This window comes from Salvia hispanica, chromosome 1 (genome assembly GCF_023119035.1).
Source record: "Salvia hispanica cultivar TCC Black 2014 chromosome 1, UniMelb_Shisp_WGS_1.0, whole genome shotgun sequence".
Classification (NCBI taxonomy): Eukaryota; Viridiplantae; Streptophyta; class Magnoliopsida; order Lamiales; family Lamiaceae; genus Salvia; species Salvia hispanica.
The window spans coordinates 32,837,555-32,858,641 of NC_062965.1; the positions used below are offsets into that span (position 1 = coordinate 32,837,555).

Here is a 21,087-nt window from a genome sequence, read left to right on the forward strand (position 1 = left end):
ATTTATTCCTATAAGAGAAGATCTAGATATCCCTAGGACATTGTTTGTTGGGATTGTGGAAGTATAACTAAATCTAGGTTAATAATTTAAGCTTGAATGAGCCCCAAAATCTTCTTAAGCATCAACCTTTCAATAATTGTGTAATCAATGGATAAACACAGAGTTTAATATTTGGTTTGACTAACAAAACACTAGAATCGACATAGCAATATTGCCGGTCCAATCACTGATAATAATAATCAATTTACAAAAATAGTGGTGTTACTATTTCCATGAATAAAGGAAACGATTTTAATAAACAACATAGAAACATGATATTTAAAAGTGTGAAAGAAACTTGTGTCTAACTTTGTATTTTTGTCATAATAAATGTAAAAGGTTTTGCTTGGTTTAGTACTAGCATTCAATAAAATTTTAAAATGATGACAAATTTAATGAATCAAAATTACCAAACAAATTATATCAGACAAATGGATTATGGAATGCAGCTGTATAGTTAGAAGTAAGTAAGCTTTCTTCTTAAACTTTATCATTCAACATTTTCAAAGTCTTCTCTTGGACAATGAAGGATTCCTACCTATAACTCGCTAATCTTAACATAAATATATTCATAAATTTCACCATTTTCTGGATTAATAAATGCAAATAATCTTGATCTACTTTCGGCCTAGATTTAGTTTAGGTGCATCGTGCATACCTCATCCCCTTTTTAAGGTGGATCCTTTCTTACCTAATAATTGTATTAAAAGTGATGATCATTGAACTTATAGGGGAAGAAAAAAGCTACATGTCTTATCCAGTAGAACTAAAATTTAAACACAATACCAACTTTTCTTCTAAGTATCCAATTCAAGACCTATTTAAAGTTTCCAATGATACAGAGAGCTCTAACTCACATTCCTGGAACTTAAGGGAATCAAATATGCAAATTCATCATAGCGTCGGCCTATACCATTTGACGACGAAAGCAAACCATCAAAGGCGAACAGATCCATAACATACGGATTCTGCAGGACCGTTGTGTAGATGTGATTGTCGCTGTCTCTCCACTCAAAGTCCAGTGGCTCTCCGGGAATTGACATTGCAGCGGAAGAAAGATGGTATGACAACGCAAGAGGTGACGAGAGGAAGTAGAAGCAGCATATAACAAAACCAGATTAGCTTATTGATATTCCACAGGAGTAAAGTTCTAAATAGAGCATACATTGCATGATTCGTACCAAAAAGTGACACAGTGCATCTTAGTTTCAATTCCATCTTTGTGGCCATAACATATTGTTCGATACTTGAAGGTTCTTTAACAGTACAGTTTTGAGCAGTAACTAATCTGATTTTTTTTCTGAACAAGCATAACAAGTAGAAGCATAGCTATGCACCACTTTGAGACTTTAAAACAGTGCAACTTCAACAATGCAAGGCCATGGCAAACACATTCACGAGGACAGATTTCAAAAATCAACATAAACAATGGGAGTGCAAACTATGCATTTTCCATGCAAGCAGTCAATGAGAACAAAATCTGAACTTTAGAGAAGGTTTAACAATCCTAGAGCTGTAGCTAAAACATATAATGCAGTTTACTCATCCGAGTTTACAAACAGGGTGTGTCAAGTCAAATAACAACCAGAACAAAGAACTGCAACGCAGAGGCCAACTCAGATGATTCCAATTTTGTTAGCAACATCCAAAGCATCATAGTCTGGGGTAAGCCTCACGTATGCCTTCTTGGTACCATCGGGCCTGAAAAGAGTAAGTTTGTAAGATTCAACTGATATAAAGTGTGGAATGATGAAATGCAAAATGATATTCAACCATGTGATATCATTCATATCAGTAATCTTTTGTATTGACTGATGAAATCATTAACACTGGCAGAAACACGATTCACAAACTATTTGCAGCCACAATTACTTCAAAGCATCAAATATTTTTAAAAAGTCATGCAGCATAGAGAACAAAGCTTGTTGCCAATAAGATGTAAACATTTAGAGCTACTAACCAAAATAGAGGGGAAATGGTATACCTGATAAGGGTGTTAACCTTCTTGGTCTGAATATCGTACATCTTCTTGACAGCAGCCTTGATCTTCTTCTTGTCGGCACGAATGTCGACAATGAAGACCAAAGTATTGTTGTCTTCGATCTTCTTCATCGCACTTTCCGTGGTTAACGGATATTTAAGTATCTGGTAGTGATCGAGTTTATTGCGAGGGGCTGCACTTATTCTCGGATATTTTGGATTTCTCTCCTTTGTCAATGTTTTTGGTCGATAGAAAGTAACTTTAGTGCGGATCTTCTTGGCCTTCTTCTTGAAGGTGCCTGACGATTTTACCGCCTTGGCAGCCTTCAAGGCCTGGGCCTTAGCATCAGATTTCTTAGAAGCATCAGCTGCAAAAAAGTGGAAAACAAAGATGATGAAAACTTTTCACATAACTTTTTTCCTAGAATTATGATAACAAATACGATTAGGTGTGAAAAAATTACAACACATCAATCACAAAATATAGTAAATCAGAAGTTGCTTAGGTTAGAATTGAAAAGAATAAAACTATTAAAGCTATGTTTCAAATAAGTGAGTGAGAGCTTTTCACAAATATGACATGTTGCAGATAGTGCAAAAATCTTATGGATACATAACAAACAGCATTCAACAACAACTAATATTGCAGGTATCAAATTATTCAACATCTTAGCAAACAACACTATTTTGATTTCTCATTGAAAATTTACATTTTTTAAAAAAAAATTTGAAACTAATCTCAGTTATGATAGCATCAGAAGCTGTATAATCTATAGTGAGAAGAAAGATAAAACAACGAATTACGGTTTCCATTTAAATCAGCAGAATACCATAGCTGAATGCCAAACTTGAAAAACAAAACCGAGAAGAAATTCCAAAATTAAAAGAAGATATGCAAACCTTTAGGAGCCATTCCGATCTGCTACCTTGCAAAAACTAACCTGAAAATTAAACCAACCTAATAATGTAAGTGATAAAATATGAAGCGCATGATTGTAGGGAAGAGCGAGAGAGGGATAATAACCTGGGCAGAGATACGCCGGCGCTAGGTTTGGAGGAGGAAGAAGATGACGTTTTTATTATAGATTACGAATTGGGCCCTTCAATACCACCAATTAGACCCAATTTCATTATTTAATGGTATTGGTTTTGGGCCGCTCTGTTGAGGATTAATATTCGACTGGACCAAAAATATTGATAATCCATAATTGAAGAGGACATAAACGTAACGGGATTTGATAACTCGACAAACATTAACAGGTCGACAAACATTAACAGGTTGGCGGGAAAGTAAAGTTGGCAAGGAAAATGATTCCTAGGAAAATGAATCCCGGAAATATGATTCCTAGTAACTTTACTTTCCTGTGTTTGGAGAGTATCAAGATTTTAAATTTATACTTAATTTAAACACCAAATTAAAAATATATTATTATTTTATTTATAAAAAAGAAAAATATTGTAATTTTTTTAATAAATTATTAGTTATAAATATTAACAATTATATTATTATATTTATCATTACGATGGATAGTTTAAATATGGATTATCCATCATAATATATAATAATATAATTATAATTATAGTTACATAGACTATTATACTTATTTATTATAATAATAAATATAATAATTATTATATTATAATTACAATATTTACAGATATTATAATTGAATAAATTTTATAAGTTAAAATTGCACTATGACTTTATTGATTAATTATTAATTTATAAAATATAATAATTAGTATTCATTATACAATTAATATTATATAATTATATTTTAATTATTAATAAATTATTAAGTAATATGATGAATTATTATAATGATAATTTTAATTATAGTTATTTATTATAGTGAAATTAAGTATAATTTATATTTAAATTATTTTTAAAAATAGTAATAATAATAATAATAATAATAATAATAATAATAATAATAATAATAATAATAATAGTAATAATATTGCTTAAATATGTAAGAATCCTAAAATTGGGAAAAAGAATACCTAAGAAAAGTTAGGATTCAGAATCCTAGAAAGTTGTACTAACTTTCTTTGTTCTTGGATTCTGATTACTTTCCCAGTTTGATTAAAAACCGAAACAAACACAGGAATTTAAAATTTAAGGAATCAGATTACTTTCCCAAAAGAATCCTGGCAACCAAACATGACCTAAAAGTAAAACTAAATAATAATCAATTGGCTTATAGTAACAAAAGCCTTTCTTTAAGAACAGAAGAATGAATATATATATACGAAAATAATATTTTCATGATACACCCTCGTCCCAAGTTATTTGAGTCGTGTTCATTTTTAGGTTGTCTCAGGTTACTTGAGACATTTCTCTTTTTGGCTAAAAACAAAACATTTGATTGCACCTACTTTATTCTTTCTTTTACTTTACTTTCCCTTCTTTCTCTTACTTTATTCTTTCATTTACTTTATTTAACTCACTAAACACAATTTTCTTAAATCTCATGCCCAAAAAAAACGTCTCAAATAACATGGGACAGAGAGAGTATTATTTAACCTAGTCACCATTTGTGTCATGGGCTTTGGGCCTTTTATTTTTTCCATATACGCATATCTTAGTGTTTATATTTACGATATTGACACTTAATATCATGGAACTTTCAAAAATTTATTTTTCTCACGAATTTTGAAATTGTCAAATAATATCATGAATTTTCTCCTTAGTTTGTTATTTCCCACCAATGAAAAAATTAAGACAAATAATTTTATTTTACGTTTTTTTTTTATAATTTCTCGACAACAACTTCGTAAACTTCAAGTTTTTCAATCTTTGAAGATAGTTTTCTTGAAGCACACCCTCCAAAATTGTTCTTCAATCTATTAATATAGCCAGAATTTTTTTATCCATGAAAAATAACAAACTCAGGATAAAGTTCGTGGGAAAATCCAACTTTTTAAAATTTCCATAATATTAGGTGCCAATATACCTTGTATTTTAATTATAACACATATACGATCTTGTTCGATATGATCATCTATGAATACAGCTGCGTTTATTGATATTAAATATTGTTCCATATGTTGGGCAATGAAATATGCTAACACCTATCCACATCTATCAATATTCTCTCTGCTGCTTGGTCAAGAATAGGTCGAAATATAGCTCTACTTAAATTGGTCAAGATGGTGTAAAATGTTGTTTGAATTATGGGTTTTCCAATATTGCTGCATCTATTTGTGCTTGGGGGGCCATAAAATGTTGTTTGAATTCTGGGTTTGCCAATAGTTTCATTGCTGGTTTCCTTGTCTCCAATAATAAACTGGTTGTATACTTGTACTGAGTTTGCTCAAGCCCTAAACATAGATTAAGAACTCGTTTTGCTTGCATTAAACATATATTATTATGTTTTTGACACCATAATAAGGAAAAAAACGACGTTGGATTGGAAGACGCAATCGAAGGAGGCCACAATTGCGCATTCTTGACCTTAGATATGCTCGCAAGAACATCCGACGCCATCACATTTCCGGTCACCGTCACCTTCTTCGCCAGAAAATCTATGTCGAAAGATTTCACTCCTGAAAATTCACATGATTAATGCTACTGTTTTATCCTTCAAAAATAGTGAAACACTAGCTAGGATATTCTATCATGTAGCTAGGGACAGCTTAATTAATTTGTACTATTACCGTAATTTAAATGTACTACTACTTATTTCGGTAAATTTATTTTGAAAATAAAATTTATGAAGGATTATACTTGGACTAGCCAAATGTGTGTATTTTCAGTAAAAAAGAATTTCTTACTTATAACACTATATATAGTCTTGTGAAAATAAAATTTATGAAGGATTATATAGAGCTACTTGGACTAGCCAAATGTGTGTATTTTCAGTAAAAAAGAATTTCTTACTTGTAGTCTTGTGAAAATTTGTGTATCGATCGTGCAATTATCGGTGCAGCTATCTGTCTCTGTTATTTTTAACAACTTGCATAATGTGGGGAATACAAAATAAATGTTTGTTGAGAAATTTATTACACTTAACCAATCAACCTTTATATCAATATGTCGCTATGCATAACAAACTACCTACACACACTCCATTTATTGAAATGGTTTAGTACTACTTTTGTAGCTTGCAATTAATTCAATTTCATTGTAACATTAATAAAAAAAAATACCTTCCATCTTAGAGAGATGTTTCCTGAGTTTTTTGACACATCCTCTGCAGTGCAAAGACACTCTCAGCACAACAACAACCTCCTGCGAACAAACAATGCATATTCATATATATTATTTCTATGTTAGTGAAACAAATGATTTTTAATGAAACAAAATAAAATATTAAAAATAAACCTGTTGTGGAGAATGAGAAAGAGTGGAGTCCTTATTTGAGGATTCCTCAATGGAGAGATTTGATGGATTGTAGCTCACTCTCTCTCCCAACAAATACCTGGTGGAGCCAGGAGGAGAGAGGAAGTCGCCCGGCTTGGTGCAGCTCCAGCTCCTCTTCACGGCGGCGGCGGCGGAATCCAGCTTTGAGAGGGAGGGGGTGTCGTTTTCGTTTTCATTTGGAGGGGTTTTGGGATTCTTGGTCTTTTTGGGGGCTCTTTTGGCATCTTTGATGATGGGGTTGTGGCGGTCGATGATTCTGCCGCCGCCGAGGAGGGTGGTGGTGGAAGGAGAGGCGGTGGAGTTGGGCTCCATGCTTAGGCATATTGATGTTGCAGCTTGTGATGCGCAGAATATGTCCACTCCCTTCATCTTTCTTTTTTTCTCTCTAGAGAGATAATGGAGAGAGAGAGTAGTGAGATTGAGAGAGAGGAATCTTCTATTTAGACCCCTATTATATAGTAGTGTGATACTATTATTATTTTTCTGAGTAATATTTATTGATAGGAATGAAATTTGAATTCAATACATGTGTGTGTGTTTTGTGAAGTCATTATTGTAACCGACGTTGAAATTTTGATGAGTAATGTTTTTATGGAAAAAAAGATAGGTGACAAGTAATTAAAACAAACAAAGTAAGAATGTATAGATAATGTGCACATTTATCTATTCATCAAATCAATGGTCCCTTTTTGTTTTTATTTTTCACTGAATTCAAAACTGAACAGTGAGCTGCAACAGAAGAGTCTGACAAATGCAATTAGTGAAGGTGAAAAATAGAGCAGCATCAATTGGATAAACGGACAAAAGCAACGGCTAAAACTCTGCTCAATTGCACAACACACTGCCCCCCCTCTTCTTATCCCTCTCTGTATTTTTTACCTTCCATGTTTGATGTTTCCACCTTGATTCAAATTTCACAAATTTGTTCAGTCATGCGTTAAATAAACATGCAAAACACTCACTCTGTCTAAAGCATAATAAATTAGTATTTCGTTTTTCAACACAAGACTTTGTGTAGTGTTATTAATTATGTCAAATAGTGGATAAAATCAGAGATATAGTATAAATTAGAGAGATTGTAGTTTCTAATTTTTAAAATGTAAGTGTGACAGAGAGATTATTATTCTAATCTAGAAGCAATGTTTCTTCACTATTTGTTTCCGATGCATAATCTGTACTTGCAAAGTTCATGAAATTTACACATTCGACATCTCTGATGAACCTAATCTCTCAATCTCAAGCAATGCTTAGACGCATCTTTTAAAAGAGAGCATATATTTTCCCCAACTATAATATTATAGAGTAAAATCAAACCATCATACAAGTAGTTTGACAAATACTCCCTCCGTCCGCCACTAGGAGTCCCATTTGTGGGCGACACGGGTTTTAAGAAATGTTCAAAAAAAGTGGTTGGAAAAAAGTTAGTGAGATAAGGGTACAACTTGCATATATTAGTTTTAAATGAAATGTGAGTGAAATGAGTTAGTGGAAGGTGGGACCCTACTACTATTTATTGTAAAAGTGAACCGGGACTCCTATTTGCGGACGAACTAAAATGAAAAAGAGACTCCTATTCGCGGACAGGGGGAGTAGTTCAAACATAATACCAGACATCCTCTCTATGTTTAATTCATGAGAATCTTCATTACTGGTCCATTGATATGTCAAAAAGAGTTGCATAGAGTTTTTTCATACAGAAGTCATGTATTCGCATTGGCCACTAGAAAACACTGTTGCTCACTCTCATAGATCTTAAATTGTTCTATGCTATGAGAGAGAGAGGGAGAGAGAGGCTATTGCAAAAGAATATATCCTATATAATCAGTGTATTGAAGTCATTTACACCACATAAATGAGAGGTAAGCAACAGGGGTACTCAAAATTCCAGTAGATATTACAAGAAATTTCAAAATTGAGAAATAAGTAATGGAAAACGTGACATATTGCTAAATATGGAGCTGCTCAGTGGAAAATCGATGTAAATATCAACACAATGTGGTTCAGTTCTATACATCATACCATTCTCACTTGTTTCCCTTTCCTTCATCCTCATTCAAGATGCGGTTTCTAAAATCATCAACCATTCGAGGCAATCCATCTCGTAATGAAACTTTGGGCTCCCAGTTAAGAAGATCCTTTGCTTTGGTTATATCTGGCTTCCTCTTGTGCGGATCATCAGCAGTGTTTGGTCTGAATTCAATGGATGCACTAGGATCGATGGTTTCTTTCACAACCTGTAAAGATTTCACAAATAACTCAACTTTGCCAAAGTCTAAACCTTCCATAAAATATAAAGAAATGTATCTATAGAGAATAAAGACAAACCTCAGCTAGCTCTAACATGGTAAACTCTCCTGGATTACCCAAATTGAATGGACCTACATGCTCACCTTCCATCAAAGCCACCAATCCATCAACCTGACATTCAAAAATGGATGGATACATCATATATACATGGATCTGAGTTTTACAGCACACTGAGCATATACATGGTTTACATTCATCTCCATAATCTTCCTTGCCACATTATGTAAACCATCTTGATGATAGTTAAGGCTCTTTGAAACAAAATTCAATATATTGCTGTATATTTGTCCGACTGGATTGCTAGAGGTTTTTTCATAGAATAGAAAAGAACTCCATGTGTTAATAATGGACAGGAGAATAAACAAATCAGTACCTTACGATCTCTAGCTTTAAACTCATAAAAGAACGTATCTACCTTTAAATATGATTTAAGATTTTCTATCAACTAGCAACCACTAGAATTTCCGGATATGACTGAACCAATCTAATCTAATGCGCTACATAACTTGAAATTTTTTTGACTAGCTATATATCCTGCAAGACCAATCAGTTAGGGTGGTGCCAAGTAGAGAAATTACATACCAAGTCTGATACAAATTGGAAGCTTCTTGTTTGCTTCCCATCCCCATAGACTGTCATTGGTTGTTTCCGTATAGCCTGCGTAAGACAGTTATGGCCATAAGAATCTGCCATCAACATTGAAAGGCTAAAGACATATATTTCTCTCCACACTATCATTCTTATATGTTTTCCGCCAAAAGTAACTTCCAAAAGTATTATGTTTGGACTACAGTGTTTTTATATTCATACGTTTTTCCGCCAAAAAGAGCTTCTAATGGTAAGTCGGACTAAAGTTAATTCCAACTAACAATATTTATATGTTCACTCTTTCTGACAACCACTCAGAACAGTGTTTATCTAGACAAACCTGTGAAACAAAGTTGCTGACAACACGGCCATCATCCAGACACATCCGAGGCCCATATGTATTAAAAATACGTGCAATGCGCACCTGTAACAATATAAAAATTATTAGATAGAATTGCACAGTGTCAAATCTGGAAAATTCAAATCTTTACATGGACATACTTAAAAGAATCATGGTTGTTGCCAAGACACATCCAAGAAATGTCTCTCCTTACAGAACACTTGTAAAAAGACGAAAGTGTAAAAGAAAAAGAATTCCCTTCCGGATTGAGCTCATTTCTCAATCTCTAAACTCTCATAATAACTGCTTTTATCTATAGATATGTCCTAGTTGCCATGTGATTTGGAAACAATAACCCCAATCCTATGTACCTAACAAAACTAATGATGACTAATGACTAATGAGGAATATGATAACAGCAGACATCACAAAAAGTAACATATTAGTGTCAGACAAATTGAACATATCAAGATTCAGAATGTTATCATGCATATTACCTCAACACCAGCACCTCTGTGATAGTCCATAGCTAAGGTTTCAGCTGTCCGTTTCCCTTCATCATAGCAACTCCTCACACCTGATTAATAATCAAATCAGATCATGCATCTAAAAAAACAACGATTGACGAGAAACAAGAATCGTCACTAACCAATTGGGTTCACATGTCCCCAATATGTCTCCTTTTGTGGATGCTCAAGAGGATCACCATAAACCTCACTTGTACTAGTGAGCAGAAACCTCGCACCTATCCTCTTTGCAAGACCCAACATATTAAGGGTACCCATCACATTTGTCTTGTAAACACATGTCAAGGATCTCAACCAATTCCGAACACAATCTATTCAATCAAACTAAAACCATGCTATTTGAAAAAATAGAAAGCTCAACTCATCAATTCAAAACAAATCGAACAAACAAATGCATGAAAACGCACAACTGCACATAATTTTCACAGTAATCAATGATCTAAGCAGCCATTTAACTCAAAGATCTAAAATTTAGTATCCGAAAACACAGTGAGAGGATATGATGGTCTTGACAGGGTTATACTTATAATGCACCGGCGATGCAGGGCACGCCAAATGGTAGATCTGATCCACCTCCAGCAAAATCGGCTCGACAACGTCATGCCTAATGAGCTCAAACCTCGGATTCCCAAACAAATGAACCACATTCTCCTTCCTGCCCGTAAAGAAATTATCAATGACGATCACATCATCACCTCTGGCGACAAGCTTATCCACCAAATGACTCCCGACGAAACCGGCGCCACCGGTGACGACAATCCTCTTCCTCTTCCTCCCAATCCCCACCGGCACTCTGCCCACCCCATTCGCGAACTTATTATAATTACCACCAGCGGCATGATTCGCATAATTATTGGAGAAATCGGCGCGATCGCGGTATCCGACGACGGAATCGCGTTCTCCAGCTGAAATCCGTCCGCGCGGATCGGGCGGGGAGAGGGCCGAGAAGGAGGGCTGGAAGATGAAGAAGGTGGAGCCGATCAGAATTCCGACGAGGATGAAGAGGAGGCGCTGCTCCTTGAGTATGTAATTGAGCGATCTGGGCAGAGATCGCGGGTGCTTGAGGGATTTGGGGGAGTAGGGAGGGGTTTGGGAGAAGGGCATCTCTTCGTCTTTGCGGAAGCTGGTGGATTGCTTGTGCAATTGCTTCATTTCTGGCGAAATTGGATCAAATTGGGGGGGCGTTTATGGCGTTAGATTGAGATTGTTGAAGTGAAGAAAATGTGGCGGGTGGGGTGGGGGCATCTCATTTCAGGTGTTTGTTGAATTTTGGAGTGTTTTGAAGATGGAGTGTTGTTATACTGATTCAGATTTGTATGCGACTGTTTAGAGAGAGAGTGAGAGAGAGAGAAGCATTTGATTTTACGGTTAAAATCAGTGGGCTCACTTCTTTCCTATTTGGGCCTACCCTTTTATGGATATGGGTCCGGATCTTTGATCTCATTGGATCCGGATCTGAATTTTAATTTGTTTCAAATTCTCTATATTTATTAGTATCATCAAGTTTATTAACAAGTTTTCTCATAACTTAACAAGTTGGGTATGTTGTAATTATTAAGTTTTCAGTACATTATTATTATGTACTTACTACGTAATCTTCATTAACTAAGGTGAATAAACTTTCACTGAATTAGAAATAGAGGTATGATTGGATATGGTCCAAATGGAGATCCATATAATTATTGCTAGTTGGTGTGAGTGTAATTTTATGGTAAAAGGATTAATTATTGCTAGTTGGTGTGAGTGTAATTTCGTGGTAAAAGGATTAGTAAATTACACATGATGTGCATATACTAGTAAAATTGTGGAGCCATTAAATTTTTTCCATTTACTCACCTTATACATTACTATTGCAATGAAATTCATAAAAAGGCGATCTCATATAATTGATGATATAATATTCTTGAGCAACCGTTAGGCGATCTCATTCTATTTTATCGTAATTATAGGGGGAAATATTTACAAATAAATAGGTGTGATGTGACGTAAAATTGATGATAAATAAATATGTAGAACATTGATTAATGAAAAGTGCAGCCCCATAAGTCTTAAATACATATAATATGCCTAGATATATAAGTGGAGATTGTGAATACAAAGGTCGTATTCAAGGGTATTTGTTGATTATATCAACATCCACACGGGAGATATGATATGTACAGCAATATTGTCGCATAGAATAAAATAAGGGTTAATAAGTTACTATAATGTGAAAATGTGATCACATTAAAAGTTGGAACAAGCACAACAATTTGATTATTATGTATCGTCCTTTTAGAGATAAGTAATAATAATGCGATCTAACTAACCAGAGATAATCAAGAATAATGCGATCTAACTAACCAATTTTTAATATTTGAACCTACAAAATCAAGTCTGAAAAAAAGGGGAAAAAAAAAACTATAAAACCAATCACTATTGAAATAAAAATAAAATTTGGGGTTAAAATATAGAGGGAGCCCACACCGTGGCCCAAAACTAAGAATGGAAAATCCCAAAACGGCCCATTACTAAAATGAAAAGAACAAAAAATCGACCACAGTGGGAGTCGAACCCACGACCTTCTGATCCGAAGTCAGACGCGCTAATCCACTGCGCTATGCGGTCATTTTTGTTCTCTTTCCTTATATATTTATAATTTTTACTGACCTCCACCTGAAATATCGCGATACACGTCTCCACCATCACTGATAAATTCTTCTCACATACACCCCAAATATATTTTTTTTATTAAGACTGAAGCAACTTTCATACCCTCTATCTGAGTTGATCAAATATCAAAGCTTGATTATCACTCTCGACTTCAATAATCCGTATGTCATTATCTCACACAAACTGCAATCAAAACTTCGTAATCATTAATAATGCAATGAATGTGTACTTGGTTGTCTTCAATCTGGATCCTTACGATTTGTTAGATTATTTCAATCCCTTGATTTATGGAGTTATTAATATTCTCTCCGTTCCTAAAGAGTACAAATGATGAGTTTGACACGAATTTTAATAAATAAGGGTAAAAGTAAGATAGTGAGAGAGAAAGGGTAATGGAAATAGCGTTAGTCCAGAGTGGGATCCATATTATTCTAGGTATAAGTTGTAAATGGTAATGGTGTAAGTTTGTAAATAAAATGATGGGTAGGGGTAATATGTTATTTGAATTTTTTTAAATTATAAAGTTTATATTTTTATGGTACGGATGAAAAAGGAAATAATTTATATTATTCGGAGACGGAGGAAGTATATAGTAGACGAGTTGATCAAGGAACTTAATTAGAACTTATAAGTAATCCAACTAATATGATAAGGACTCGCCTCTTTCTCTCGAAATTATCCTCCTTAACCAACGGACGGTATTAGAGTCTAAAGTTGGTAGTTGATCGAAAACAAATTAAAATACTACTACTAGTTGTTAATTGCAACTTGTAGCGGAAATCACCAGCAACGTTATCACTAGGGAGTCTTAATTTCCACTCTCCAATAAAATTTCTATAATAAAGTTATTACTTGTATTTTATTTTATTTTTTTATAAATGTAAGATTAGTTGTACAAAATATTAAGTATTAAGAGGTCAATATGCAGTGTACGTATTGCAAGCCTATTCAATAATGAAAAATTCCATATTTAATAGTAGTAATATAATGCAACTTTCCATGATTAATAGTAGATGTCTATTTTATGCAATTAGATTTATCAAATTGGTGTTTAATTGACGTGGCATGTGGTCTTTTTTTTAATTTTTATTTGTCAAAGAGTTATTGGTGAGGTACACCAATTCATTATGCCAACTTAGTATGGAAGGACCATAAAATTTTTACTTCCTAGCTACGTTATTGAACCAAGCCCTCGTGGTGTCTGCATTCCAAATAATTAGGCTAACACTAAGGAAATTAGCTAGATTAAGATGATTATTCATTTAAATTTTAAGGGAAAAGGATGGAGTATAATTTATCACAAAACTTAGGTGGCGACATACGCATCCCCTACATTAACTTTAGGAAAATAACTTATAAACTTCTCAAAAGTTATCTTATACAGAAGATGCTAGCTAAACTTATTTTTTTACTTATTGATATTCAGCTCGATAACATTGAAAAAATCCTTAGATAATATGTGGCGATTAAGCCCCCGAATTAATCAACAAAATAATGCCAACTGCCTTACTAGGTAGAGAAAATGTAGGGTTGAAATATTCGTCGAATTCATAAAATACTTTTTTAAAAGAAAATTGCAACATGTTGAATTTGAATAATAGATTAAATGATGGTATAAATAAAGAAATAAACAAATCCTCAACACATGCTTTCTACTTCTAGATTGAATTGGGATGTCTCTATATACCATGATGTACAAATGCTACTGAATAATGGGATACGAGAGGAATTCAACTTTTTTACGTAAGCATCACCCTCGATATTCTATATGATGTAAATTAATGTAAAAATTCATTTAAAAAAATCCTAAAATAATGCACTAAACATATAAGTTTGGCGCATTCATACATAAACTAGTTGTAACAAACGATTCATTACTTATTTAAGTTGAAATTAGTCGTCTATCGAAATTAATTGAGAGTTGAAATTCATAATTTTCACTTGTACTGATTTATGGACCATATAAACCAAGAGTTTAGAAATATAGAATGTATGCATTGGATGCCAAGTAAGTGTTTCGTGTTGAAATCCCATTTTATTAAAATTTCATTAAAACAAAAATCACAAAAGCCCATGATAAATAGTACTATTTTAATAATTCTAAAACATTACTTAAGTTAATATGCAGTGTGGTATCCACCACAATTGATTTTTCAGTTTCAATCATAAGCGTGTAGTGCTAAAATTTATACTCCGTACAAGATAAAATTGATAGAGATGCAAAGAAAGAGATGGGAGAGTCGTTAATTGGAACGATATAGAAAATTATACCTAGAATTTTTTTTGGACGGAACAAAAATTTGTCACTAGAATATAAGTCAAGGGTTTGTTGTCATTTGTCAAATAACAAAACATCACTAGCCATTTCGCAATTTATCAATACGGTCTTTGAATTATTTTAAATATATATAGCATATGTGTGCTTTACAATAAATTCGTCATTTTAATAATTTTCGACCACCGAATAATAATGTGTCATGTTTCATTTAATTATATGGACAAATGCTTCACCTATATATGAGACATGTGGTTAATTAAACAAAATCTGCCACATCATTCTCCAATTATTGCGAAACATTGAGGGTGATAAATGTATAACAAATTATAAGGTGGAGTCTTAAATAAAATCACGTGTCACAAATTGCGTCTAAATTATAAATTAGCTTAAAGATGCTGCTTATTTGTCAAGTACCAATGTGCACATCTCAATATGTACAAGTGCCGTTGAAATGTTTTCCTTTCATTTGGTTTAAGAGATAAAATTTCCATGTTCATGCTTTATTAGTTCTTGTCTCGTGCCACAATGACAATAACATATAGTTTTGGTAGCAATTTATTTACTTGGGATTTTAAATTATGTACTATAATTTTTGTAGTAATATTTCTTTATATAATTAATAAGCAAAATGCTCAATCTATGTTAAATAGATAGCTAGAAGATCAAGATCTAAAATGACAACCAACATCTAAAAATGGATTTCCAGCAATCAACTGTTATGCGAATAATAAAAAAGGGAATCCAACGTTTAAGTAACCATAATCTTTAATGTCTCATATTTTTTTTGAAGTTTCAGATTCTATCTAATTTAATTTGTACTATAGCAGCTTTAAATAAATACATTACAATATAAAATGGCTCTCAATTGAATTTCGACAGGTTATACATAGTGTATAGCACAATATAGGTACATAACGCAAGGGTCGTATTCTAAATCTTATAACACCCTAATTAAAAATTAAGACCAAATCTCCATTTTTATATTTTAAAATGAGTGGATGAGATTAAATCTTACGAATCTCAATAAATAGTAGACAAAATATCAACAAAAGGGTAATATCGTCATTATGTTATCATATGATAATTTTCGTGAATGTTTTTTTATATCAACATAGTGTATTACAAATATCAACAATATGAAATAAGAATATCAACACTAGTACAAGAAAATATCAACACATATTTATTGAGATTTTTACATGGTTTTATTGAGATTTTTTGATGTATTTGTTGATAAAAATCTGGTTATCAACATTTACGAAAACTAAAATAAAAAATATCAAATTTCATCATCCGAACGTCGTCGGAACATATGCAATTGAAATCTTGTTGGAATCCTTATAAAATTATCTTTAATTTGATATATTTTTTGCGAAAAAATAATTTAAATCGAGAGAGTTACGTAAATTTAAAGTTTTAAAATGATTTTAGTGAGAGAAAATTGACATTAATACCCTCTAATTTTATTTATTAATTTTTTTAATTAAAAATATAATCATGTGACATTATTTCAACCACTGGATCTTCTAATTCAATGACTAAGATTTAGTCTTATGGGATTGCTAATTAGTTAGCAATTGATCACTCCCCTATAATGCAAATAAAGATTAGTTAACCCTTATTAATAGAATAATTGAAAATTTTGAAAATATAATAACGAGATACTTAATTCTAAATATAAAAATAGGAATTAGAAATTTGGATGTGAAACATTAAAACAGTACTCCGTAATCCATATATCATCAACAATAAAATACCGATAGAAAGAAAAAAGCAACGAAAACATGAAATGTATACGTGGTCGTATGTGGGCACAACTTGATGCTCTGCATTCTCAGCCCGCTACAGTTGATTGGCTGGTTTCAATTCTATAACCAAAGTCAAGACGTGACTTTGTCATGTAGTAATAGATATGAAAATGCACATTAGTTGGTTACATACTGTGAATGTTTGGTTTTTGGTTTTGCTCTTTTATTAAATTGAATCGAACTTAAATTTTGTGAAACTGAGAACAGAAAAAACCAAACCTGAAAAATTAAAATTCAAGCTATAAAAACTGATTTAACATATTCAAAAAATTAGTACAATCTTTATAAAATCTAAATTACCTTTATAAATATAAATACACAAAAATAGAGTTTGTTTTTATGTATATAATATGTTATTTTATAACTTAAAAAGAATATCGTTTTTCAGTTTTTTTTATCAGAACCAAAAAACAAAAAAAAAAAATCTAATTTTAAATTTTAGTTTAATTCGGGTCGGATATTCGGTTTTCAATTATTTTGCTCACCTCTACATACTTAACGGAAATTTCATATTCAACTGCACTTAAAAGTTCGTTAATATCGAAATTATTAAATTATAGTATTACTATTAAGGCATTAGTGATATATCATAATAAATGGATTAGAAGATTTTGTTTGCTGAGATGAGTTTATCCATGGTATTGTTTAACTTTAAGGTTAATTAATTTGGATGGGATTAATTATACGAAACTTAGATGAACTTTCATAGATATAATTCAAAATTGTTAAAAGAAAAGGATAGACGCAATAAGACGCGTGCGTGTAGACAAAGAGTAAATCATTTCCTTTTTGAAGTTCTCTCATTCTATCTCATTCTATAGTTATATTATCAACAATTTGTTTTTTGTTCCTATTCAAAATAAATAATTTTAACCATTTTAACCTTTTCAAAATAATTCGTAATATCATTTTTCATCTAATTTCGTTATTAATTACCTTTAATAGCTGATCACCTCAAAATTCATTCATCTTCATTAGTTACGTTATATAGTCAACTTAATATTACGATTGTCTACTCTGACTATATTATATAAAAGCTTGATTCCAACAGACAAGTAAAATAAATCATAAATTATATGAAACCGATACATTTATAATATCCTAGTTTCCAAAAAATCCTCTGAAGTCTGAACACAATTAGATCCCAACCCTATTTGGTCAATACAGAGAAGGGATGTTAGAATTATACTATTTCATTATTCATAATTGTAGAAATTTTGGAGCACATTAAAGGAAAAGAGAACACAATAGTTTTACTCTAGTTTAAATATCCCATTATTCTTTAGACTTGGGATTGTGTACGTGGGTGGTATATTTTTTAGATTTATATATATATATATAGGGTCTTATTAAGTTGAGATTATTTAGCTAAATTGAGAAATGAGATGCAATATGGGCCACTAATCCACAAGATTAATAAAATGTCAACAAATACCACATTATGTCAACAAGGGGGTATAATTGTCTTTTCATTAAATTGTGTTTGAAATCATTTTCTAAAATCCTCTCTAAAATTCTAGCTACAAAGTCTTCAAATCTTCAACATTCAAATATTCAAATCTTCAAATCTTCAACATTCATATCTTCAAATCTTCAACATTCAAATCTTCAAATCTTCAATATTCATATCTTCAAATCTTCAACATTCATATCTTCAAATCTTCAAATCTTCAACATTCAAATCTTCAAATCTTCAACATTCATATCTTCAAATCTTCACATTCAAATCTTCAAATCTTCAACATTCATATCTTCAAATCTTCAAATCTTCAACATTCAAATGTTCAAATCTTCGAATCTTCAAATCTTCAACATTCAAATCTTCAAATCTCTTCAATATTCAAATCATCAAATCTTCAAATCTTCAACATTCAATAAAATAACACTTATAATTCGCATATCAATACCGAGAATATCGAATGTCAACAACTCGTATTAAAATGTCAACAACTAAAAAACAACACTTACAATTCACATATCAATACCGAGAATATCGAATGTCAACAACTAAAAAACAACACTTACAATTCACATATCAATACCGAGAATATCGAATGTCAACAACTCGTATTAAAATGTCAACAACTAACAAATAACACTTACTATTCACATGTCAATATCGAGAATATCGAATGTCAACAACTCGTATTAAAATGTCAACAACTAACAAATAATACTTATAATTCACATATCAATAGCGAGAATATCGAATGTCAACAACTCGTATTAAAATGTCAACAACTAACAAATAACACTTATAATTCACATATCAATAGCGAGAATATCGAATGTCAACAACAAACATTATTTATGTCAACTACAAACTTTATTTATGTCAACTACGATGTCAACAACAACTTTATTTATGTCAACTATTATGTCAACAACAAATATTTTCATGTCAACGACGTATATTATTTATGTCAACAACAATGTTTTACTTATAATTCATGTCAACAATAATGTTTTACATATAATTTATGTCAACAACATTTTTCATAAAATTTATACCAACGATCTATATAATTCATGTCAACAACAAACGTTATTATGTCAACGAGCTATATAATTCATGTAAAAAATAAACATTTTCATGTCAACAACTTATATAATTTATGTCAACAATACTATTTTAGGCAATATCACAAACACCTTATCTACACAACTTAAAAATTCCAGCAACATAATCGAATTAAAAACTGCATCCATATATTTCACAAAGTTCATCGTACAATTAAACACACGCAAATTTAAATCTACAAATATTGACAAACACCAAACCCAGCATGGCTCCGAACAAATACACAAAAAATACAACCTAAACTCAACCCTTCTCACTATCACCCACAGCTCCATCTCATCCATAACTCCCACACTTTCCACAACATGACTCTCCACATCTTTCTCCACCACCAATCACACTATTTCTATTCAATTTTTACAATGAACAAACACTTCATTTATTGCTCAACATATGAACACAACAATCACTTATTATCTCTTTGCATCATCAACAATCATATACACAATAATTAATGTCAACCACAAATATTTTCATGTCAACAACCTACATTATTTATGTCAACAACAACGTTTTACGCATATCAACAACAATGTTTTACATATAACTCATGTCAACAACATTTTTCATAAAATTTGTGTCAACGACTTATATAATTCATGTCAACAACAAACGTTATTATGTCAACGAGCAAATGCAAGTGATTTACGAAGCAGATTTGAGAGGCATAAATCGAATTAAATAAAAAATTGCAAGATCTGTGCTGAAGTCGCGAGATAAAAGCGAAATTCAGCATTGAAATGAGCAGAAATCAGTATTTTCAGATTTTTTCCCCAAATGTTCAAGCATTTTGATAAAAACAGCGAAAATCGTGAAGATGAACCTCAAAATAGTCGACTTTTACACAGAGCTCCGACGAAAAAACAGAGGTAGCAATTTCTCTCACTAAAAATCAGTTCACATCCAACACAATTGATAATGCAAAGCTTAATACCTCCAAATCCATACTCGAATCAACAATTAAGCTTCCGGCGAAGCGACGGCGTGAGAAGCGAAGCTGTTCGGAGCTTCGTACAGCAGGAGCGGCGAAGCGCGGTGAACAGCGGCGGCGTTAAACCGCGCGCGCGAGAGAGGGGGCTTGTCTGGAGGCGTCGAGGATTTTCCTTTGATTGTATTTCGAGGATTTCCTTCGGATTGGATCCGGCGGAGCTGGATTTGTCGCCAGAATTCGGCCACCTCGCCTCCTCCTCTTCCCGCCACCGTCCACATCATGATCCTCCGCCTTCGCCGCGCCGATCTCTATCTCCAGTTTCGCCTTCTCCGCATCGTCTTCTCCGAGCTTCGATTTCAGCTCGCAGATATGCTCAATTCAACACAAATTCAAAAATTGAAGCTCAGTTTTCCCTGCCGCCGTCCAGATCCTGATCGTCCGCCTCCGCCGCGCCGATCTTGATCTCCAGTTTCGCCTTCTCCGCATCGTCTTCTCCGAGCTTCGATTTCAGCTCGCGGATCTGCTCAATTCAACACAAATTCAAAAACTGAAGCTAAGGTTCGTGAGATGGAGATCTTCGTGTAATTGAGAAGAGGATGAATCTAAACCCCTTTCCTAACTAAAACATGGAATTACTATTCTACCCTTTCATAATAAATTAATCTAAAATTATTTTTTATGTGGCAAAAT

The 21,087-nt window shown here is 32.6% G+C and overlaps 3 protein-coding genes and 1 non-coding gene across 4 annotated transcripts; all 4 read right to left on the minus strand.

The window, feature by feature from the left end:
* Nucleotides 1-1,507: 1,507 nt before the first annotated feature.
* On the minus strand, nt 1,508-3,148 carry LOC125201023 (60S ribosomal protein L23A). Its single transcript, XM_048098895.1, has 4 exons — nt 3,044-3,148; nt 2,920-2,960; nt 2,024-2,387; nt 1,508-1,740 (listed from the first exon to the last, which is right to left on the minus strand). Exons 2-4 carry the CDS (start codon nt 2,930-2,932, stop codon nt 1,656-1,658), a joined length of 462 nt encoding a protein of 153 aa, XP_047954852.1. The 5' UTR covers nt 2,933-2,960; nt 3,044-3,148; the 3' UTR covers nt 1,508-1,655.
* A 2,046-nt stretch (nt 3,149-5,194) lies between these two features.
* On the minus strand, nt 5,195-6,800 carry LOC125194665 (protein SODIUM POTASSIUM ROOT DEFECTIVE 2-like). Its single transcript, XM_048092912.1, has 3 exons — nt 6,347-6,800; nt 6,172-6,253; nt 5,195-5,568 (listed from the first exon to the last, which is right to left on the minus strand). The coding sequence occupies exons 1-3, from the start codon at nt 6,752-6,754 to the stop codon at nt 5,195-5,197; spliced, it is 864 nt and encodes a 287-aa protein (XP_047948869.1). The 5' UTR covers nt 6,755-6,800.
* A 1,379-nt stretch (nt 6,801-8,179) lies between these two features.
* On the minus strand, nt 8,180-11,461 carry LOC125201278 (UDP-glucuronic acid decarboxylase 1-like). Its single transcript, XM_048099323.1, has 7 exons — nt 10,649-11,461; nt 10,270-10,417; nt 10,118-10,197; nt 9,621-9,704; nt 9,275-9,349; nt 8,711-8,803; nt 8,180-8,619 (listed from the first exon to the last, which is right to left on the minus strand). Exons 1-7 carry the CDS (start codon nt 11,297-11,299, stop codon nt 8,410-8,412), a joined length of 1,341 nt encoding a protein of 446 aa, XP_047955280.1. The 5' UTR covers nt 11,300-11,461; the 3' UTR covers nt 8,180-8,409.
* A 1,219-nt stretch (nt 11,462-12,680) lies between these two features.
* On the minus strand, nt 12,681-12,754 carry TRNAR-UCG. The gene has a single exon. It is a non-coding gene; the product is annotated as a tRNA-Arg (tRNA).
* Between the last annotated feature and the right edge of the window lie 8,333 nt (nt 12,755-21,087).